General features: G+C 42.4%; 1 protein-coding gene across 1 annotated transcript in view; it reads left to right on the top strand.

Annotated features, from left to right (window-relative positions):
- Positions 1–25,142, top strand: part of PRKD2 (protein kinase D2) — a 3,293,129-nt gene that overhangs the window by 2,930,259 nt on the left and 337,728 nt on the right. Inside the window, exon 16 of the mRNA XM_044081637.1 lies at positions 16,493–16,760. Within this exon, the coding sequence (XP_043937572.1) occupies positions 16,493–16,760 (268 nt within the window). The remainder of the gene's footprint in view (positions 1–16,492; positions 16,761–25,142) is intronic.

The raw sequence follows: 25,142 nt of genomic DNA, 5'->3' as shown, positions 1-25,142 counted from the left end.
CACAGCACCTCAGGATAAGTCCTACCTTACTAAAGGAGTTCCAGTAGGCGCTATGGTGGTGGCTGCAGCCACGAAAAGGAGATGTCGGAGTCTTCTTCGTCTGTCCATCCGCCTAATAAAGATTCTAGGGCGATGGATAGATATGGGAAGCGCATTTTTAGTTCAGCGGCTTTTTCCATGCGGTCCCTGAACTATTTGACCCATTTTACACGTCTGCAGAGGGATCTAGTCAAAGAGTTGGGAGATACCCTCCAGGGTACTACAGATGCAGCTGTCTCAGAGAAAGTGACAGCGCAACTCAATACCCTAACATCGATTGTTAACTTCGTCCATGAGGCTGATTTCCTCGCAGCCGAAGGTTCGAGTAGGGCAGCAACTTCAGCGATTGCTCTTCGTAGACAATCCTGGATGCCTATGCTCCTTTCGGAAGCCTTCAAGTCTTCCTTTACAACGCCCCATTTGGCGGTGCCACTCTTTTTGGCCCCAAGGTAAAGGAGACCCTTACCGGTGTGAACAAGAGGGAAAGACTCTGTCTGCTGTCGGAGTCCGTTTTTCCACCCCAACCAGACCGTACCCCAAAGGGCAACGCGGTGGGAAAATGTGGTTTCGGAAACAAAATCAAGGGTCTTTCCGGGCACACAGGGTGATGCCCTCTAGAGGCAGAGGAGGGGCAGAGGTGGAAGACGCCGCCCTGGCGGCAGAGGGTCCGCAACATCAAGGTGACAGAGATACACTCCCTGGTAAACCTTTCCAGCACTCCTGAGAGGAGGCCCGACTGTCCTGCTCTGGAGGCAGTCGGGGGTCGCTTGGCTTTTTACCCTCAGGCCTGGCAAGATATAACTACAGACAATTGGGTAAAAGCGTAGTTACCAGAGGTTACACCATACCCTTCCTATCCTATCCCATTCCAAAGAAAAGACTCCCAGATGTACCGCCCCATCTGCGAGAGCCAGCAACTTTAGAAATTTCAAAGTTGTTAGAAAAAAGAGTCATCCAGCCAGTCCCAGCGGACCAGCAAGGATTCGGGACTTACTCAAGGTTCTTTTTAGTTCCAAAGAAAACAGGGGACTGGAGGCCCATTCTAGACCTGAGTTACCTCAATACTTTCGTCAAGAAAGAAAAGTTCCGAATGGTCACGCTTCAATCGATCCTTCCATTTCTACAGAAGGACGAGTGGATGTGCTCAATAGATCTAGAGGATGCATACTACCACATCAAAATGGCCAGAGCATCCAGAGATCATTTGCGCTTCCGGCTGGGAGCCAGTCACTTTCAATTTCAAGCCCTGCCCTTTGGTCTGACCTCAGCCCCAGGGTCTTCACCAAATGCATGGCAGTGGTAGCGTCTCACTTGAGGCGTCAGGGATTCCAGGTGTTTCCGTATCTGGACGACTGGCTCCTTTCAGCCACCACCGGCGTCAACTACTGCAGGCCAGAGACTATGTTCTTCAACTGTGTGTTCACCTAGGGATCTCCGTAAATTTCGGAAAATCCTTACTTCAGCCATCACAAAATATCTTGTTCATAGGAGCAGAGTTAAACACACGTCAATTAATTCTGAGGCTTCCCCCAGAAAGGATATTATCACTGCAGACTCACATCGTCTTCTACTCTTGTCAAGGAAATCTCCTGCAAAACTAGTACTGAAGGTGTTGGGCCTCATGTCAGCCTCCCTTATTGCAATTCCCTGGGAAGGCTGCACATGAGAGTTCTACAATGGCTACTGTTTGCTCAATGGTCATTTCAACAACTACCTCTAACACACGAGATTCTCATAACAAAGACTTGCAAAACAGACCTAAACTGGTGGCTCCAAACGTGCAACCTTTCCCAAGGGAGGCCGTTTGTGCTACCCACACAGTTACGGTGACCACGGACGCTTCCCTGATAGGGTGGGGGGGCATCTTTCAGGGACAGACAGTCCAAGGCGAATGGACCAATTTGGAGTACAATCTGCACATCAATGTTCTGGAGTTGAGGGCAGTGTTTCTAGCGTTGCAACACTTTGCTCCCCTTCTTCCTCTAGGGACTATTGCAGTTCAGACGGACAACATGTCGGTAGTCTGGTACATAAACAAACAAGGGGAACCAAGTCCTATCAACTATGCAGAGAGGCCATGAGAATTTGGCAGTGGGCAGAGTCCACGGGTCGCTTTCTAATAGCAACGCACATCCCGGGGTCATCCAACGTCATAGCCGACAGGCTGAGCAGAGCAATTCTGCTACCGCACGAGTGGTCTCTGAAACAGTCAGTGGCGAAAAGGATTTTTCGCACATGGGGCCAGCCTTCCTGCGACCTGTTTGCGTCTCCAATGAACGCCAAATGCAGGAGCTACTTTGCCCTATTACCCCCTCCAGGGGAAGTCCCCAGGGACGCACTGGTTTACGATTGGCCCCGGGACTCCTGTCGCATTTCCTCCATTTCCTCTGATACCGAAATTTCTCCAGAAAGCCAGGAACCTTCACAGGACGATAATTCTCATTGCTCCATTCTGGCCTCGTCAAATTTGGTTTCCCTCCCTGAAAATTCACTGCATTTGGGGACCCTGGATTCTGGACCCAGAGCCGGATCTGTTGACTCACTCGTCAGGGGTTCCCCATCCCGCGCTTCTGTCACTCCATCTAGCAGCTTGGCTGCTCCAATTCCCAACTTAGCCAGGTCTGATCTCTTGTCACCAGCAGTCCAGGATATATTAGTGGCTTCGCATAAAGCTTCCACTACTAAAACATATACTAGCAAATGGAAACGGTTTGTATTCTGGGCGAATACACACCACGTTGATCCCTTTACAGCTCCTTTGAATAAGATTTTAGTGTTCTTAACAGACTTATTTCATCAGGGTGCTTCTCCTGCTACTCTAAAAGTTCAATTGGCTGCCATTTCGAATTTCCATGTGGAAGAGTGTGGAGCTCCTATCATGGCTCACAGACTTTGTAAAGCCTTCTTAAAAGGAGTTTTTCATATTAGACCTCGGTCAGAGCTTCTGCGTCACCGTGGGGTCTAAATTTGTTACTATCTAAATTAATGTTGCCCCCTTTGAACCTGCCTCTTCTTGCCCATTAAAATTTTTGTCCTGGAAAACTCTCTTTCTGGTAGCCATTACTTCTGCTAGACGAGTGTCTGAACTTCAGGCTCTCTCCATCAAGCACCCTTATCTGATCTTTCACTCTGACAGAGTTTCTCTTGAACCAATTCATCCTTCCTCCCTAAAGTGTGTTCTATTAACAACATTAATCAGTCCATTGAATTACCCACTTTCTTCAAAAACCACTCCAACAAAATGGAGTATATGTTACACAAATTGGATGTTCACAGACAGCTAAGGTTTTATTTGGATAGAACAAAAGATCACAGGAAAACAGATCAACTCTTTGTGGCTTTTGCTGATAGCAGGAAAGGACTTGCAGTTACCAAAGAACTCTTTCAAAGTGGTTAACGGATTGTATAATCTATGTATACGATTCTGCAAATCAACCCTTCTAAACAAACCCAAGGGACATTCCACAAGATCAATATCTACGTCTTTGGCTCATGCAGCTCGCCTACCTCTGGATGCCATTTGTGCGGCTGCTACCTGGTCTAAGCCACATACATTTATTTCTCATTATAAAGTAGATAAGGTTTCTAGGGACAGGGCAACCTTTGGTTCCACTGTGCTCAAGAACGTCCTCCCGTGAGTTCCTCAGGATTTAGGAGCTAGGGGCGCTACCCATGTGTAAGAACAAACGGCGAGATTGAACACTATCACATATAGAAGTTATGTACTTACCATAACGTTCCATGTGGAGTGTTCATCTCGCCTTTGTTCTTACAGTCCCACCCTCCCACCCTTAGGAAGAACGTTCTTTGATGCCTGGCCAGAAGCATTTTTGCTACTGTCATTATTCTCTGTACATAGTTGGTATACACATATACTTATATGTGTCTGTTTATGTATGTATAGATGTATGGCATGAATGTGCTGTTATGTAGATTGGTTTGCTTGCAAACTAGATCTGAGGTAAAGGCAGAGGGGGATTGTGGGTATTAGATTGTCTCGAGCTTCTTCTCGATGCAGAGCTTGCAAGAGGCCGGCACGGAGCCGAGGATCGGCTCCGAACCCATGTGTAAGAACAAAGGCGAGATGAACACTCCACATGGAACGTTATGGTAAGTACATAACTTCTATTTTTGTGCATCAGCTCAATTCTTGAGATTACAAAGGAAAGTGAAACAACACATAAAAGTAGAGGAGTAAACATAACTAACCAATACAATACTACTCCCAATACATGCAAGAAAGAGCAGAGACATTTGCCAGCACTCGTATACAAAAAGAGGTACTTGCGTATTACGGCAATCACATTCTTAACAGGAAAAATGGCTGTTTTCCAAGCCGTAGTCCTGCCGGTCAATGTAGTCAAAGTTTGTAATGATGAGAATGTAATACTCTTTCTAACCACTACTTCTTCTACCTATCTACACGATAAATATATTTACTTTTTCTATTTTTCTTGAGGGTAGTCGGGAAATGAAAGATGTAAGCGTGAATGTGGTAACACCCTAATGACTTTTACCCATTCGTCCATGCTACTTGTTTCAATGAACAACTTTTGAAATCCATGACTTCAGTTACACAGACATTTACATTTCTGTACAGAGAAGTAGCTGGTCAGTTCCTAAATTTGCTGGTGGCATCCCAATCTGTTATCCTTCATGACATTTATGTGACTGCAGACCTTTTTTTGCACCAACTAAGGTTATAACGACAGTGTGTAAAATTTTTTCCCATGCCATTTTTGCCTTTCTGTGTAATTGTTTAACAAAGCAGGTGCGAACTGTCTGTAGCAACATCACAATGCTGCAGAAGTTTATAAGCCAGAAATGAATTCACTTTGGCTAAAAGCATTTACAGAAGAGCTTTTGAAATGGATTACAATTAAGTAAGATACATACATATTCTGATATTGCCTGCTACCATTACAATATCAGGTAGTGACACTGGACTGTGGTTGCGATAATACGTAAGTACCCAAAAAGAATACCCTCCCCTGAGTTAAATGAACTGCCCTATTTAAAGTAAAACAAACACACTACAGATTGAAATGCCCAAGTTATTTGTCTAATATTGCACTTGAGTGAGTTAAATAATACTGACTATGGCTATAATAAATAAATATTGCACTTACTTGAATATATGTAAGTATATATTGCATAAATAAATAAAAATTGACTTGTGTGTCCAGTATTGACTTATGTGTCAGAGCTACTGTCCAGACAGTAGCTCTGAGGTTACACAACAGCAGTAGTCTGCCTTGAAGCTTCATTTATGGCAGAAAAGTCCCCATAGGTGAACCCTTCCACACAGAAATTGTTAACATTTTAAGAAAAATCTGTTCTCTCTTATTTAGTGACTAAAGCTATATTTCTCCTTTAAAGAATGTATTTTTTAACAGCATCTGAATTCCCTATCAGGGACTGCTGTTTTCATATAAGGGCTGATTTGTTTGTCTGTCTGTCTACCTATGTATATATCGTTTGTTGGTTAGGTTAATCCCATTACACTAGTGAACTCTCTTCAGTGGAGACCACCCAAGGTGATATTTATACTACTGTCTGAAATTTGACCAGGGCACTAAAGAACTTCCCCTGCTCTTTTCAGCAAGTGCTGTGGGATCCTTTACATCCACATGAGGCATCACCAACTCAAGCAGATGAGGACGTCAGTTTAATGTCTCATCTGAAGTATGAATGATCCGGGGTCTATTTTTGTGATAAAGTGTACTGCCTCTGTAAATTTTTAATGTTTTCTGTGAGAATTTAAGGAACAAGAAGTGTTTTAAATTGACAGAAAGTGACAGTAATGTTTTTAGTTTGTTTCAATTTAACTGATACTTTTCTCTGGCAGGGCACATTCTGTAATTGTACTTTAAATTCTGACTTTTTTTTTGTGTTTTCTTATACTTTTACACAAACTGGTACTATGTACTCTGTGTGTATATACGTGTGTGTGTGTGTGTGTGTGTGTGTGTGTGTGTGTACGCGCGCATGTGCCCTGCTTTTGAACACTTGCTAGACAACTTACCTTCTGAACAACTTGTTCCAGCAATGGTTACCTGCATTCACACCTCTTTCTTGACTGCAGCATGGATAGTTACTCCATTCCTGATGGCTCTTCTCCCACTGTATCTAAAATGAAGAAACAACACAATAAAGAGTCCTTGCTTACCACCAGGGCTCAGACAATATCTCAGCATTGGTGAGTGAACCTGTAGTGGCCAGCCAGTATTCCTCAGACTGCTCACTCACTTCTCCAATTTTTTTTTTTTCTGGTGTAGTTCTTTCAGCCACCATGGACCGGGGGTTATCCCTGTCCTCTTTGGTAGTTTCAGGGTCCAGTACAGGCATGGGAGAGCCATCTTCTTTGGGTTTGGGAAAAACTCTAGGGGAATGCTTCTCAGGATAATTGACTGAACTGCCATCTCTTGCGTCTTCTTCCAGAGTGTTACTTGCTGAGAAAAAAACAGAAGTTTAGCCATTGTACAATTGAAGACATGGCATCTGTTAGAAAATATAGTTTTCTCACTTTAATGAGACACTTATTACAGCTGTTAATCCTGATGCTCAGAAATCCTCACCTGAGGGCAGTGTTGTTGTTGTTGTTGTGACTTTCGGCTTTTCCTGGTTAGGGGTCTCCACAGCAGAACTCCGGTCCGCTAATAATTGGCAGTTGATTTTTACGTACCGAGTTGCCAGCCCTGACGCACAACCTTCAACGAAGGTGCGCCCATTCATGCAGAAGGCACTCTGAGAGTCGAACCGGACAGCGTCATACTGTGAGGTGACAACGCTACCGCAGATTTCCTCACCTGAGGGCAGTGTCACTAAAGAAATTCCTGAGCAACATCTGTCAGAAGATTCTGACATAGACAGGGACAAGGCTTCTTCTCCTGTAGATTTCCATGCTCATAACTCTGATTCTGAGTAAACTTTCTTTTAGACCATTCCAAGGTGAAAGAGATAGTTTTGTGGGAACAGGTAACTGGATATTCCCCCATTATTGAGGAGATATTATGATATGTTACAGCTGGATATACCTCATTGTATACCTGCACCTCCCATTTTGCCGGCCTTGGAGGATGTGTTTAATGGTGTCTTTAATAATCCTAGCTTTGCATCTTCAGTACCGAGACCCGTTCACAGTATGGTATGTCACAAGACTCTTCTTCAAATGTACCTGCAGATGTCTCTGCCTTGGATGGGTCCTGAGCCGCTGAGCAGGCACCGGCTTCTGAGGAAGTTCTTTGCACTACCAATATTCGACACAAACTGACTTCTTTCGCTTCTTCATTTCTGTCTAAAACTACCGAGTTTCTAAGGCCAAGAGTACGCTCTACGCCTAAAAAAACGACAACCCAAACTCATGTACCTGCTTCCTTGCCACAGCATCAAATGCTTAAAATGGCAGAAGACCTTATTATGTTGATTAGGGGATGTCAGCCTTCCCCTACTAAGAGAAAAAGAGACCTGTCCCCAGCAGCTTTAGCAGACCAAGAGTCTGATGACTCTGAGGTATCTGATTATGAAGACATGCCTTTATCTGCTTATGAAGATTCAGATGCAGAGGAAACTATTCCCTCTGCTTCTCCTCCAGAGGATTTTTCTTTTGGGGAAACCTTACATACTTTAAGATAGCATTTCCACTGGGAATGCCAAGACTATCCTTAGTCCAAAAAAAGACTCAGAGAATTTCTAGACTTGCCACAATGTAGGCCTTTAGCAATACCCCAGTCCTGGAGGTTGTGGATGATGTCTTTATGGAATCCAGTTTAACTCCTGATACTTTACAGAGTACCCGACTCTCACAAATTCCTTTTCAAAAATCCTACTGCTGACCCAGAGGTCATCTCCCAGGGGCCTAAAAGTATCAAAGCAACTACAGCTAAGGATCCCACCCCTTCGGACAGGGACTCCAGAGCTTTAGACAGATGGGTTAAGAAAGTATACACCTCTGCAACTCTCTCCATTAGGGCTTTGAATTGCCAGTTTCACATACTGAAGTACCAACAACATACTATGGAACTTATTAAGCAAAAAATAGCTACCTTTATGGACTGTGCAGAAAATAAAAAATTACAACAGCTTATGCATTCTGCAAGCCAAGTCAGCAAGCATACATTGGAGTGTGGCTTTTGACGCCGTAGAAGCATCTTGCAGGGCAGCAGTCACTGGTTCTGTATTGAGAAGGCATGCTTGGCTTAAGGAGCAAACCTTGCCAGACCATGTCATATAAAAATTACTAGTCTCCTTTGAATAAGGACAATCTGTTTGGCACCAAAGCAGAAGAGGTTCTTAAAAAGATGGAAGAAAAAGCTAAAGCTACGCAGACAGTCAAAGATTTCCTGCAAGTACAGACTCCTAGATTCAGTAGGCATTGCGCCCGAAACATTGGTCCTTTCCAGCCCCCTCAAAGCCATCTCAAACTAGACCCAGGGGAAACAGACCCCCCCAGACTACAGTCTCAGGGTATGCAGAGATCTAAGCAATGGAGTGCCTCCACTTCAGAAATAGGGAGTGCTAAGCCACCCCCTTGCGGGAAGAATTCCCATTGACTTCTCAACTCCACTCCCCACCTCTGCCCAACTGCTTGTGCCCCTAAGAGGAAAACTTGCCCATCATACAAAAAACTGGACTTCCATCACCAAAGACCGATGGGTCTTCAACATTATATCCCAGGGTTACAAATTTTACTTCCACTCATTGCCAAACCCAAAAGGGTTCCCAGACGTTCCTCCAAACCAGTGGGCAGAGGCACAAAAACCAAGTTCAATCACTGCTCTCAATAAGGGCAATTTAACCTGTTCCTGCGGAACAGATAGGTCAAGGGTTCTATTCCAGACTTTTCCTGGTACCCAGGAAAGAGGGCACTTGGCACCCAATCCTAGATCTTTCCATCCTAAACACCTTCCTGGTGGTACCAAAATTCAAATTGCTCACCCTGCAGCAGCTTCTTCCTGTGCTGGAAACAGATGCCTGGTTATCTACCCTAGACTTAAAAGAAGCCTATCTGCACATCCCTATAAGGGACTCATGCAGGAAATATATTTGCTTCAGGGCAGGATGTATGCATTATCAGTTCTCTGGACTTCCCTTTGATTTATCCACTGCTCCCAGAGTATTCACAATATGCCTGGCTCCAGCAATTGCCTACTGCAGACAGAAAAAAAAAATCAAATTTGTCCCTATTTGGATGACTGCCTCTTAGGGGCTGACAGTCAGGAAGTGCTGTTGCAGCACCTGACGTTTGTAAAAAAAAATCTTCTAACCTCCCTGGGGTACACCATCAACGAAAATAAATAAAAACTAGTCCCCAATCAAAAGATTGTATTTCTAGGAGCAAGCTTGGACACAACATCCCAGATGTCATTCCTTACACCAGAAAAACAAGTCTATCTGACAGACTGCTTTAGTCAAATGGCCACCAGAACCCGGCTATCTGCAAGGAAAATCCTGCAGGCCCTAGGGTTCATGGCCTCATTCATCCTAATAATTCCGTATGCCAGACTGCATATGAGGAAACTTCAGTGGTACTTAAAAAGTCTTTGGTGCCAACATTCTCAGGACCTGGAAACCGTCATTCCCATCATACCTTGTCTAAGGACAGAGTTTCTTTGGTGGGCAGCAGCATGCAACCACAACAAGGGACTACCCTTTACTCAATCTCATGCCGCCCAGACCCTAACCACAGACGCATCAGATTATGCCTGGGGGGCACACCTGGATGACAAGTGCATTCAGGGTCACTGGAGCCCAAGTCAAATTATTTTGCACATAAACCAAAAAGAGATGGTAGCTGTGCAGCACGTACTAACAGCTTTCAGATCCCTACTCTCACCAGAACCCCTGCTAATAAAAACAGACAACACCACAGTTATGTGGTACAACAACAAGCAGGGGGATACCTACTCTTACCCACTCTGCAGGCTAGCTATGGCCCTGTGGAACATGGCCTTGGGCATGCAGGTCCATCTGCAAGCTCAATTCCTGCTAGGCAAACAAAACACACTGGCAGATGACTTAAGTAGAAATCTCCTAGACCCACACGAGTGGCAACTAGAGCACAGAACCTTCAGGCTTCTAATTCAGAAATGGGGGACCCCAGAGGTGGATCTCTTTGCCTCCCTTGCAATCACCAGCTCAGCAAATTCTGCACCAGAACACCTCATAGCAGGGCCTGGAAAGTAGATGCCCTATCCTTCCAATGGGTAAACGTCTCCATCTGCACATTTCCCCCTCTGCCCCTTCTCTCAAAAATCTTGCTCAAGATAAGACAGGACAGACCAAGGACAATTCTGATTGCCTCGGACTGGCCATACTAGCACTGGTACCCACTCCTGCACAGCCTGTCATCGGTGCCACCCTGGCACCTACCCCAGAGCCCCACCCTGCTCACTCAGCAGGGGAGACAGGTCTTGCATCCGCAACTGCAAACCCTAAATCTTGCAGCCTGGCTTATTCCTTGAATTCTCTCCCAGTGACCGGCCTAAGCAGTCAGGTACTGGACGTCATTCTTGAAGCCAGAAGAGCCACTACAAGGAAATCCTATGCTGATAAGTGGAAAAGGTATTGTTCCTGAATTCAGTCTAAAGGAGAGGACACAACTCTGCCCTCCCTACCTCTAATCCTGGATTACTTAGCAGATCTACTCCATGGAGGCCTATCCTTTTTTTCCATTAAGATCCATGCCTCTGCCATCTCGGCTCATTACAACTCTGAGCCACCCCAATTCTCTCACCATCTCATCAAACAGTTCCTGAGAGGGGCAGACAACTTAAGGCCACCAAGGAGAGCACTCACCCCTGCTTGGGACTTTAACATTGTACTGGAAAAGCTCACACTGCCTCTTTCTGAGCCTGCAGCATCAGCAGACTTAAAATTCCTCTCTTGGAAAACAGCATTGCTCCTGGCCAACACTTCAGCAAGAAGAGTGTCTGAGCTACAAGCACTTATGGCCGTGGAACCCTTCATAATTTTTCATTCTGACAGGGTCTCCCTCAGGACTAATCCTTCCTTTATGCCCAAAGTGGTGTCCAGTGTGGCCAACCAATCTGTCCATTTGCCAACCTTCTTCCCTAATCCTCAAAATAAAGGGGAAAGGATCCTGCACTACTTGGAAGTGCACAGACAGCTCAGATTCTACCTGGATAGGGCTAAGCTCTTCAGGAAATCTGACCAGTTACTACTCAGTTTTGCACCAGGGGCAGAGGGCAAGGCCATTTCAAAACAGACAATTTCAAAATGGATAGCAAACTGTATCCATTTCTGCTACAAACACCATGGTAAACCATCCCCTCAGGGTGTCAGAACACATTCCACTACGGCAATTTCTATCTCTACAGCATTCCTCAGGGGAGTCCCTACCAGGGACATTCTGGAGGCTGCTACCTGGAGTTCTGTACACGGATTCACCAAGCATTACCACCTGTCTATATTTCCCAAATCCAGGGTGGGTTTTGCAACTGCAGTCCTGCAGGGCATACTAGCCAGCCCAAACACTTCTTGACTGCTTCCACCCTTTCTACAGCTTTGGGAATCAACCCAAGTGTGATGACTGCAACATTGAAACACAATGAGCATAGTACAGTTGTGTACACTTACCACAAATGTAGATGTTCGAGTGTATTCACTGTTGCAGTCCTGGTTTACCTCTCTCCAGCCCCCTTTACTCTCTCCTCTCTATGTATACTACTCACCCCTTGCAAGGGTATTGGTATTTACTTTTTACTGGTGGAGATTTTTCCACCATAGCTTAGCTCCCTGTTGTGGGGCTCCTGACATTTGGGGCAAGAAAAACTGATGTAATGGCGTCGGCTGCCTGTTTTTATACCCCTGACATCAGACCTGGAGTGTGAGGGCTGCTGCAGGCAGATAACCCAAGTGTGATGACTGCAACAGTGAATACACTCAAATGTCTACATTTATGGTAAGTGTACACAACTGTACATTTTGCATTAGCATGTATTTCTGAAAGGTATGAAGTCTGAAACTCAACTGTCTGTCGTCATTTTCTGACTTCAGTCTTCAGTGATGTGCCAGTGATTTGCCAGAAAACGACAATTTTGAGAAACAGACCAAAAATATGAGGCAAAAATCTGTACATTCTGCAAAAATCTGTACAGTTGAGAGGTGTGCCCTGACAGTGCCAAACAATAGGGACAGATTTTAAATACTGCCCTTATAAACTTAGAAAGTGAATAAGGTTGCCATTAGGTTTACATATCTCTCGACCATACCACTCAACCTCTCGCACAATAAATCTGGACACATACCTCTTAACCTCTTAGATCAAAAAATCTGGAAAAAGCCAAAAATAATGGGGGGACAACGGCAAAAAAATAAGGACATAGGATCATAGGAAGTTACTAAGCTAATGGCCCTGTGCCCTTACAAGCCTAGTCAAGAGTTTATTCACAAACACTTTTAAGTACTGCTCTTGTAAACTTAGAAAGTAGATAGAGTACAGGTTTTGCATTAGCATGTATTTTATGAATGTTATGAAGTCTGAAACTCAACTGTCATCATTATTTTCTGACTTCAAACCTCAATGATGTGCCAGTTATTTGCTGGAAAACAACAATTTTATGAGAAACAGACCAAAAATACAAGGCAAAAATCTGAACATTCTGAAAAATATGTACAGTTGAGAGGTATGCTGGACACAGCCAAGTAATAGGGACAGATTTTAAATATTGCTCTTATAATCTTAGAAAGTGAATAAGGTTGCCATTAGGTTTACGTTGCTCATGACCATAGTAGATCAATGTTGTGATGTTTAGCAGAATGTACACTTTTTTTTGATAATTATTGCCAATTTTTTTTTATTGTACTTGGGAGCTTTTCTCCCCGGGTCTCGGCTGAAAATGGACTTTTAGTCCAGTCATGCCTCCCTGGTAAACAAATGCCAAATAAATAAGTAAATGTTATGCACATGATGGCCGGTCCATGGAAACTTATCTTACATGAAACTGGTCCTTGGTGCAAAAAAGGTTGGAAACTGCTGGTATAAAGTACATGAAACTAACAAATGTTTGTTTTCTCATGTTAGATCGAATCCAGTCACTATATCTACCTCTTCACCTGCTGGAAACACACTGTGAGTCAATACCAACCGTTACCTAATTGACAAAGAAGGTAAGGTATTGGACAGATTGGTTAAGAGACTGTTATCTTCTTCCACTTTAGCTTTTGGAATTCTTAACTACCTGACACATATGTGCAAGTTTGTTTTGTGCAGACAGTTTGAGGGAATATTCGGCCTCACTTACTTCAAAGTATAGCTTCTTTCTGAATCCTGTTGTTTCTAATCTTTTTCAAACATCCAAACATGTTTTGAAGAGTGTTTATGATTGTGTAGTTACATTGTCTAGGGCTACTGCTTCTGCTACAGTTCTGAGGAGATATGCCTGGCTATGTGACCAAGTGTTTACTGATGAAGTAAAGTTTAAAATTTTGAATTTTGAATTCTGCATTAGATAAGAAGGTTTCGTTTGGCCCTTCTGCTACGCCAGTCCTCAAACAATATGATGAAAGATGGAAGTTAATTCAGGGAGTGTCTAAGATGTTTCTATCCCTCACCCATTTGCAAATCTGTCAAATCCTCATCTCTTTTTAAAAAACAAAACAAGCAAGCAGTCTCTGCCAACTCCAGACAAATTGGGAAGGGGGGGGGGGGGGTGGCAGGAGGGGAACAAAAATAAACCAGAATTTTTTTTTTCAAAAAGGAACAGTCCAGTATTTCAGAATGTCTATTCCATCCCCCTTCTCCTGTCTCTCAAAATCTGTCATAGAAACTGGCTTGTTGCATTATACTGTGACAACAGGTAGTTTTAGACTCCTGGGTGCTGAAAGTGGTTCAGGAGGGTTATGTTGGCATTAGCTCCGAATATATCCTTTCAGAAGAATTGATCTACCTCTTGCGAACCACACAGAACCAGAGTTTTTTCCTCAGGTTCTTTAACATTTACTCACCCTAGGAATTATAGACTTTAGATCAAAGGGGCAAAGACTTCCATTCCAGAATGCTTCTGGTACCAAAGAAGGAGGTTTCTTGGAGACCATTTCTAGGTCTCTCCTTTTTCAATCTGTACGTGAAAGTACCAACATTATAGTGTTGGCCTTACAAAAAACAGACAGCTCCTTCCGGGGATTTTAACTTTATGCTGAAAAGTTAACTATGTTTCCTTTTGAACCAACTCATCAAGTGGATTTAAGGTTCATTACATGGAAGACTGTACTCTATTGCTCTGCCATCTGACAGAAGAGTATCTGAGTTGCAAGCTCTTACTGCGAGTGAAACCTATCTGGTGTTGCATAGAGATAGGTCTCATTAAGAACAAAGCCTTTAGTTATGCCCAGAGTTGTTTCAGAGTTTGCTTAGAGTCAAGCCATCGATCTTTCTGTGCTTTATCCAGATCCTCAGAAGAAGTAGAAAGGATTCTATATACCCTGGACATGCATAGGCAGCTCAAATACTACCCTGACAGAACCAAGTTCTTTAAAAAAGCTGATCGGGTGTTTATCTTATCAATGGACAATGAAGGGACAACCCATGTTAAATCAGACTGTTGTAAGGTGCTTGTCCTCGGCTATAAATCAGTTTCAGGCAGCATCAAGGCACATTGTACTAGAGCCTTGGCATCTACAGTAGCATATTGGAAAGAGGTGGTTTCTAGAAGCATTCTAGGGACAGCAGCTTGATCCTCTGTACATACTTGTATAAAGCATTACTAACTGGATTGCCTTTCCAGGTCCAGGACTGGTTTTGCATTCTCCAGGGACTCCTGGATCCTTATTTTCCCTCCTTTCAGATTGTATAGGCTTTGGTAATCAATCAATATAGTTCAAAGGCTACTGTAGCAGTGAGGAATTCAAACAACTGGAGAGGCCGCAAAAGTACCTCACAAAGAGGGTCCTAGGCCTTAAACATTTCTCCTATATGGACAGACTCAAAAAACTCCAACTATTCTCTGTCTCATATCACCTTCTTAGAGGCGATCTCTGCTTGACTTGCAAAGCCATGTCTCACCCAGGTTTGTTAGAAATGCTACATCTAAAGAAATCCCAATTCCTCCACACCACACACTCCAGAGACCTCAACCTCATTACCACAATCAACAGAACATGCTTGAGGGACAGGTTCATAACCCAGGGACTGCCCATGCTATGGAATAGACTTCCCATACATGTCAAGCAGAGCACCTCACTGGCCTTCTTCAAGAGAAATCATGATGAGTGGATGGGAAGTAGAAAATTCACTTCAGGGATCACTCTAGTCGCTTTACTTGACAAAGGTACTGGCAACTAAGGTCGGGTGGCATGATGCCAGAGTAATCCTATGGGCTAGGCTTGTAAAGGCTCCAGGGCCATTAGCCCTAGTACACACCTATGAACCACTGTTATGGTAAGTGCAACTTAGCAGGGAGACTCATATCTCTCAACCATTCCTCATTATGAGCAACATTTTTCATTTCGAGCCTTAATTGTATGATCTATGCTGTTCCACATTGAAAAGGACCTTTACACACTCATTGATAAAAATTATTTTAACAAATATTTGTGTTAAATGGCATTGAATCACGTTATTTTTTGTAAGAATAAATTAAAAAATTTTTAACTATGTGGTGAGATTCCTAGGCAAAGCTGTTGGAAACTTAAACATTTTGCCCATTTTTTTCGTATTGTGAGAGCTAGTGTAACATATTTTGGAGATGTAAGGTTAAAACCTATAGGCAGACTCCCTCTCTTTTTGCACCAGGCCTCATCCATTGGCCAAGTTTTCAGTTTCTTTACCATTTTTTTAACTTTGGCTGAATAGCATTCAGTGAGATTCTTATTTCCAGTGAAAAGTCCCATGCTACCATGGAGGAGGATACACTTAGACCTTATAGCACACTCTCTTAGTCAATCTACCATTTCATATCCTTCACTAGGCAAAAGACAGCCAAAAAGGATCATAAGCCAGGTGGCCATCAGGGATAGTTCAGACACATTTAAAAGCTAAGACTTAACATTAAAGAATTAGTGCAATAATTCTTTAACATTATGTTTTACCTTTTAAGTGGCTAACTACTGGTTAAAACAAGATGGAAGTTTTTATCCCACAGATATTCGTCTCTTTTTTTTTTTGCCTTATCTTGCAGCCATTTATCATACATGGGTACTTTTTCACTGATCATTATGTTGCTTAACAGCATAAGTTAAAGTATCAGGAGCCTCAAAACTGTACAACCCAGTATGTTTTGCATTTTTTTTCAACATTTTCTTGAAGTATTTGTAAAAGAAAGCAGTATATTAAAACCATGAGAAAAATCTCTGAGTAACCAGGAATAACTAGGACAGTTGACAATTTTGTTATTAATCTGGATCAATGTATATTTGTACCTCTATATGTAACATTGTCATCTGCTCCATTTTTCTATATTTTAAAGTTTCTTTTGTCTTTTTGTTTTGTTAGGTGAAATTGTGTGACTTTGGTTTTGCCAGGATCATTGGTGAAAAATCTTTCCGACGTTCAGTGGTCGGGACCCCAGCTTACCTGGCCCCAGAAGTGCTGCTAAATCAGGGATATAATCGCTCTTTGGATATGTGGTCAGTTGGTGTAATAATGTATGTCAGTTTAAGTGGGACATTCCCTTTCAATGAAGATGAGGACATCAATGACCAGATTCAAAATGCAACATTCATGTACCCACCTAATCCATGGAGGGATATTTCCACTGCAGGTAGGTAGAATACGTTTTTGATTAACTGAGGTGGTGAAAGAGTATAGTTCAAGATTATGAAAGAAAAATATACAGAGATGCCTGCAACGGCTGGTAGATCTAGTCGTAGAGTATCACACTTTGTTTAGTTGTCTGTCATTCACAGCATTCTGTAAAATTTGCTAGTTTTTAAAACTGTTTTTGGTTCTGTGTCCCACATAAAGGTGAATGCTTACCCTTATACACAGTTTTTATTTCCATGATGCATTCAGGAGTTATGCTTTGCATCTTGCTTGATGGTAGTGTCAAGGAGACAGAAAATCCTCTGTAGATAAAAATGAGTGTGAGACTTAACGTGTTATGTTTGTCTGTGTGTATGTAGTTATTTAGCTACCTAATTCATATGGCAAGGTATTCATATGGTAGAAAAGTCTAAGAAAACCCACATAGTTTAATGAATTACAGGGCACCTTTATGAAATGAGACCAGATTCCAAGATAGTTGTTGTCAGTGGAAGTCTGCCCTGATTCCAAAAGACCAGCTCTCATTCATTGTAAGTGACTTGCTTCAATGTAATGCCTGCCTATAAACAGGTTTACTACAGAGACTAAATTCCAGAACACCTGCTGTCAGTGTAAGTGGTCAGTTACACTGTCAGTAAGTCTCTTGAAATCAGGCCATAGTTTCCATAATTTTATACAATTATATACTAGATTAATTAATAGATAAAATAAGACAAAATAAGGCAGTGGAAATGTTTTGGTAACAATTGCTGCTCATTCAAAACCTTGCACATAACCACACAGAAAATATTGTACAAGACTATTTAAACTGTATTTTGCTGGATATTTGAATTCAACACAAATGGACAAGGGCAAGTCTGAGTTAGTTATCAGATTAGTACACAGTTAAGAATTAAATATGAGGCCTCCCAAAAGTTCAGTCTTATAGGTTGAGAAATTAGTTTTGGAGTCTTAAGGTCCAGTCACTGAGTGGGCGTGTGTGTGTGTGTGTGTGTGTGTGTGTGTGTGTGTGTGTGTGTGTGTGTGTGTGTGTGTGTGTGTGTGTGTGTGTGTGTATATATATATATATATATATATATATATATATATATATGTGTTTGTGTGTGTATGTGACTCAGCTAGCAGGGGTTGTTAGTGTGCAGGTTATACAAACACATTTTGGTTGTGCAGGTTACTCCACCCTGTCACCAGCCCCATTATGCACACGTTGCCTTCACGTGTAACATGCCTAGAAGTTGCACCAACATAAACATTAAACTACATTGGTGGGTTTGACAGCCTAGGTTTCAAATGTATTCTTTGTCAACAAGTCAGATGTATGCTGCTTCAAAGATTACCACTGGCAAGCAAGCAAATCCATTTGGTAATTATGAAAGGTTCTTTATTTTATAATATTATTTCATTTTAAAGGCAATATGTATAATTTCGCTATAACATAATTTTATTATGATTGTTATTACTTAAAGCCAGATTTTAGAAAGTTGTGTTTTATTTGGTGAATACTTACATTAAAATGAATTGCTGAATTGTATTAATATATCAGTCTGCGTTGGTCTCACATTGCAGAAAGCCAGGATGCGTCATATGTTCATCCTAACACTACTTTCTACTGGGAACATGTCTTGTCATTGGACATAATTCCAGAAAATGCAAAAGAGTGAGTTCTGTTCACTGAAATTACTTTCACCAACAGTGGAGTTTGCTTTTTTCTCCACTGTTATGCAGCCTCAGAGTTGGCATACGTATAAGTCTGGGAGAGGCGTCCCCCCCCCAATGGAGAGTGCAGGGGAGTTTTCTCTGTGAAAAAACAAAAATTATTGAGTTGTTTAAGATGGTTTCAGTGAATGGTTTTAATTTTTTCCATTCACCAAAATTACCATTGATGAGCCAGCATGAATCCTTCCCATTTACTGATTTAACTGTGTATTACCATTTGAGCTTCCCAGTTAGCAGCCAAATGCATCTTCTATATTTTTCATCTTTATGATCAAACCACAGCTTCATTCCAGCAGTGTAGTATTTGTTATTCTTAAACAAATAAAGAAACTTAGCAAATCATTTGAGTAGCTTATGACAGAAAAATATAACGTATTACAGATGCCTGCCATTCTGTCAGGTAGAATACTTTACCCATTAATGTAGAGATCACCAAGGCAGGGTAGCTTGAAGTGCAAAATCAATGTACAAGTCATAGCATTAGACAAAATATGTCCAATAATCAGTGCTAGGTGCTGAAATGGTTCCTCCAAAGGCACACACAAGCGAAGCAAAAAACAGAAAAATCCTGGAAGAACACCGCTGGATGCTTCAAGTAGTAAAAATAAGAACTTTTAATAAAAGCTGGTACAAAACAGATAAGCGCTTTCGGGTTGGTAGCCCTTCATCAGATGAATAACAGATATCAAAACTCACAATTTAAACAAAACATCTTCCAATCAGCATCTAGTAAAAAACCCGCCTATTTTTCAGGGTGGGTTTCACTGGGATGACATCATTAAGACCCGGCCCCCTGTGGGCCATCAGCTGTATAATCCATCTAGACTCAATTAATTCAGTTAATTGTTTGATGTCTCCACCCCTTCTACCCAAACTAACATTAACTATAGCCCTAAAGCTAAAATTGTGTGTGGGATTATCTTGAATATGTCTAAAGAGGGCATTGTGCTGATCACTGTTCCTAATGGCAGATAAATGCTGTAGGATCCTGACCTTAAACATATTGTTGGTTTTGCCCACATAAAAACAAGGGCAAGAACCACAATTGGCCAGATAAACAATGTCCTTTGTTCTACATGTAGCCCTGGCTTTTAAAGAAAAGTTTCTACCTGAGACAGGATGCAGAAAAGTAGTGTCCTTTTTGATAAAGGCGCAGGCCTTACAGGTACCACAAGGTACAGTGCCTGCTTGTGACTTAAAACTCAGTTTTTTGGAATGATACTCTCCACATAACAGATCTTTTAAGCTCTTGTTCTTCCTGTATGCAATACAAGGGCTAGATCCTACTAAATCCCTAATCCTATCATCACTTACTAGAATGTTTCAGTTCTTTTTAACAATCTCACCTATATCATTAATGTTACTACTATATGTGAACATTACTTTAGGTTTAAGAATATTGGTGCCATTCTTAGAAGTTACATTATGTTCATCTATGGGACAATGCATCCAAGGTCTATACACATGTTTCCTCTTGTGTTTACTACCTTCAACAACCTTGTTCACCATATCTCCCCTATAACCTCTTTCTTCAAAGTAACCTCTCAATTTGCTCATTTCCCCTTTGAAACAGGAATCCTCAGTACATACTCTTGAGATCCTGCCTAGTTGTCCTTCCACAATGTTGGGGAATGTATACCGTGGATGCATGCTATCAAATGAAAGGAGAGTATTCTTCCAACACTCCTTCCTATATATACCAGTGGAAAAACCTGTTTCAGTTTGTTCTATGGTGACATCCAAAAAATCTAACTGAGTATAGGAGGTACTTTTAGTAAATCTGAAAAACGTGGTGGTGGAATGTAGGAAAGATATAAACTCATCCAAGCGAGCTGGCTCCCCCTCCCACAAAATAAACACATCGTCCACAAACCTCTTGTATAGCTTGATGGACGGTAGCCAGATTGTGTTGTTGAAAATATATTGATTTTCCCAAAAGGAAAGCACTAAATTAGCATATGTATTGGCACAGGGTGTGCCCATGGCGACACCCTGTGCCTGTCTGTACAGTTGTTGTAAACCCAAAAAGATGTTATTCTCTAGTACCATAGTAAGCATAGTCTTCACAAGATCAACCTGTGAATCATTAGCTCCTCTATCCTTCAATAAACTGCCAACTGCTGATATTCCATACTGGTTATTTATGACCGTAAATAGGCTCTGTACATCCAGAGTAACCATTAAATAATGAGTCCTGGGTGTACCTCTATCTATCTCCCCCAAAACCTTTAAAAAATCTCTAGTGTCCCTTAGAACATTACTCATACTATCCACATATGGTCTTAATATTGTTTCTAGCCATATGGAAATGTTCTCTGTCACCCATTTTCGGCCCGACACTATGGGGCGTAGACGTAGTTCTATCAGGGATTTGTGTATTTTCGGTAACCCTTTGAAAAGAGGCGTTACCACCCCTTCAACCTTAAGAAACCTGTACAATCCTTCATCTACTACCATGTCATGCAGTAAGAGCTCTAAACTATTATGGACTTTGTCAACCAAATTTTTAACCATAACAGGGTTAATAGGAACATATGTGGAACCATCTGATAACAGCTCTGCTATCTTACTCTGATAGTAACTAGTATCTAGAACCACTACTGCGCCCCCTTTATCAGACATTTTTATAGTAATCTCATTATTATCAATTAATTCCTGTAATGCTTTTCTCTGTTCTACTGTCAGATTATGATACTTATTATTGTGTCCCTTATGAAAATACTCCAAAAGGTCCTGCTCACAAGCATTAATAAATAAGTTCATGGAAGGAGTAAGAGGGGGCATGTAGCTGCTAGGTTGTCTCAACGTTAAATCATTGGTATTGATTGCACCAAACAAATTACGTAGGGCTATACTCCTACAATAAACCATAAGGTCCATCACGATCTCGTGATAAACACTGTCCCTACTAGGAACAAATGAAAGCCCCTTATTAAGCACATACAGCTCATCTGTAGTCAAACAATAAGTAGATAAATTAAAAACAATATTAGTGTCAACATACTGAGTCATTCCACAGTCCTTCTCTTCTTTTGTGGGTCCCTGCCTTCGCTCATTAGTCAACAAGTCATAGCATTAGACAAAATATGCATTAACTGCGCGTTTCACCCGCATAATGTACTATTTCCTTTTAGTTTTCCTTTCTGATGCATTTTTGAATGAGTTGATAGTGATACTTGCAACCTTTCCTATTCTGTATACCAACTAAATTCCACTCAGTAACAGTTATACCAATTTCACTATGTCTCTGTTTTGCAATGTGCATCTTAAGAAACAGATTGGGAGATTATATTTGTTGAATTTTTTTTAATGCCTGCATGCTTTAAATACCTGATCTGTGCCTCCCCGTCTGTCATTTGTTGGACAGACTGTCCCATTTTCGCAGTCTTAGCATTTCCTTATGAGCTTGAATCCTTATCACTGAATCTTTTATGAAGTGTTTGAAAATTTCTGTAAATTTTTATGCCTTTTCTTTTGTAAGGGTCCCAATATGGACAAACATGGTTGTGTACGCAACATACTACAGAATTAGTGACTGGCATGAGGAATCATATTATTACAGTATACAGTGCAACACTCTTCTTATTATCACAATATACAGTACACTACCACCCTATTAGTATCACAGTATACAATGCAACACTTTACATATTATCGCAGTATACAGTGCAACACTTTACTTATTGTCACAGTATATAGTTCAGCACTCTAGTTTTTATCGCAATATATAGTGTAACACTGTACTTTTTATTGCAGTATATAGTGCAACACTGTACTTGATGTCCTTCAAGGATGCATCTGCAGTCCTTACAAATGGGTTGTCCTGTCGTCAGGCAGCCCTTCGGTCGGCCGGATTCCAAAGTCTGGGTCTGGCTTCGGCTGGTGTCGCACTTCACCCGACGTCATTGCGGCAATTATTCGGGTATAAAGGCATCAGCCGACGCCATTTTCCTCAGTCTTTCTTGCCGCGTGGTGCCCGAAGCAGAAGCTGTTCGCAAGTGCCGGTCGGTCAGATCCAGAGATTACTAAAACCGAATACTACTTCGAAGACTTCTATAAAGCTAAGTACCCCGTTGGGGACTCTTTCTTGCCTCAGCCGATGTCAGAGAAAGTTAATAACTGTTTATCTTGTGGGAAACAAATACCTCATAAAGATTTCCACTCCTATTGCATACATTGTTTAGGCCCAGACCACGACGTAGCAGCTTGTCTAGCCTGTGCTTCTTTTAACCGACGGACGCTTAGACGTCGGTCGGACTTTGCTGAGCAGATTTTCGGCTCCGATTTTGCCTACATTATGCCGTCGGATCCTCCGACTACGCAAATAACCAAAAAACGCAAAGAAAAGGACCGACACTCGCGGTCCGCGGTTTTGGCCGAAACCACGGTTAAGCAAACCTTGAGTGTCTCGGTTTCGGCCGAAACCGAGCAAGCGGTTCTTTCTTCAGCCGATAACTTGCCTTCTACCGAGGCCTCTTCAAACCTGGTAGAAACGGCTTCTGAAATCCAACCTTCTGTTGCGGTTTCACAGGATTTATCAGACACCATTCCCCTGGATATCTCTACCCCTGCACGTGGAGCTGCTAGGCCTCCTCCAGCCATGTCTATTAAGGCCTTTGCCAGGGCCAAAGCAGCCAAAGCATCAAAATCTGTGCCTGCCAAGCCCCCCTCTCACAGGCCCAGCTCCAGCTCCCATATGCTTTCTTTGGCTGAGGATCTCATCTCTTTAATTCGTGGAGCCCAGCCTCATCCAGACAGGGCCTCTCTCCCTCCTCCAGAAAAGAGGCCTAGAGCAGAGCCCCCTGAGCCGGTATCCACAGATGATTCCTCTGATGACTCAGAACATACAGACCCTCCTGAGGCTTCTTATTCTCCTTACGAAGACTCTGATGCTGAGGAGTCCATCCCTTCAGCCTCTCCTCCTGAGGAATTTTCCTTTGGGGAAACCTTGCATGCTATGAGGGAACAATTTCAGTGGCAGGGCCAAGATTTCTCAGACTCTAGAAAAGGCTTAGGACCTTTCTACATTTGCCACAGCATAGGCCTTTAGCTATACCTCCAGTTCTCCCTGTTGTTGATGATGCATTTAATGATGCTTGCACTGCTCCTGATTCTTTACCCCCGGCTCCTGCTAAGCCCGATAGGTACTACAGGGTCCCGGACACTCATCACCACTTATATAAGGCTCCTTTTGCGGATCCAGAGACTATCTCCCAGGGTCCTAAAGCTGTAGCAGCTACTTCTTCTAAAAATCCCTCCCTCTGAAAGGGAATCCAGGTCCTTAGAGAGATGGGGTAAAAAAGTTTACACCTCTGCTACTTTGTCAGCTAGAGCTTTGAACTGCCAATTTCATATGCTTCAATATCAAGAGTTTATGCTTGTCCAGTTGACCAAAAGCTGTCCTCTGAAGAATCTTTAGATAAAAGTATGTTCAAGAAATGGTACATAACATACAGCAGGTTAGTAACCATTCTTTAAAATGTGGCTATGATGCACTGGAGGCTTCCTTTAGATCAGCCATGACTGGCACAGTTATCAGGAGGCATGCATGGTTGAAAGAACAGGCATTACCAGAACACGTCAAATCTAAGCTTTTGGATGCACCTATGGACAAGGTCAATTTATTTGGTTCCCCTGCACAGCAGGTACTAAAAAAGATGGAAGAGAAAGCAAAATCTGTGCAAACAGTGAAAGATTTCTTACAAGTTCAACCTCCAAGGTTTAGCAGGAACTGGCCCTCCAAGAATTGGTCCTTTCCAGACTCCTCTAAGGCACAAAGAGGCAGGAATAGGCGCTCTAGAGGCAGAAACCAATCCAGGGGTGCCTACAGGGGTCGCCAGTGGCAGGGTAACAACCAACGAGGCACGGATACAGCCACCACCACTACAACAACTCAATCACAGTGACTTGGCGGTGGCACCGCCTACCAGGGAACAACTAGAAGCACCCTTAGGCGGAAAGCTAACCTTATTTTCAAGAAAATGGCACTGCATTACAAGAGAAAAATGGATTTTGCAAACTATAGACCATGGTTACAGGTTCCATTTCCATACTCTACCAGGAAAGAGAGGAATGCCAAACCTTCCACCTACTCAAAGGACAGAAGCTCTAAAACAAATATCTCAATTATTAAGAATGAGAGCTGTGGAGGATGGAGCAAGGGAAGGTATTTTACTCCAGACTCTTCCTGGTACCAAGAAAAGAAAACAAATGGAGGCCTATACTAGACCTGTCCGCTTTAAACACATTCCTCATTGTTCCAAAATTCAAAATGCTGACCTTACAGCAGCTTCTTCCCATGCTGGGCAAGGAGTCTTGGCTGGTAACTCCAGATCTCAAGGAGGCATACCTGCACGTCCCCATAAGACCAATTTGCAGAAGATACCTCAGATTTCTTGCAGGATCAGAGCATTATCAATTCTCAGCATTGCCCTTTGGCTTATCTACTGCGCCCAGAGTGTTCACGAAGTGCCTGGCATCAGTAATCGCTCATTGCAGACTTCAGGGGATTCAAATCTATCCCTACCTGGACGACTGCCTGATACAAGCGGACAACAAAAACAAACTGTCAGAAGACTTACAAAGAGTCATCTACCTGCTGCAAGCCCTGGGATATACAGTCAATACAAAAAAGTCAAGGCTGATTCCATCCCAAAGAATAGCT

Source organism: Protopterus annectens, chromosome 1.part0, assembly GCF_019279795.1.
Source record: "Protopterus annectens isolate FY-2018-M chromosome 1.part0, PAN1.0, whole genome shotgun sequence".
Lineage (NCBI taxonomy): Eukaryota > Metazoa > Chordata > Ceratodontiformes > Protopteridae > Protopterus > Protopterus annectens.
The sequence above is the reverse complement of the archived record's forward strand: the minus strand, read 5'-3'. Positions and strand labels throughout refer to the sequence as shown.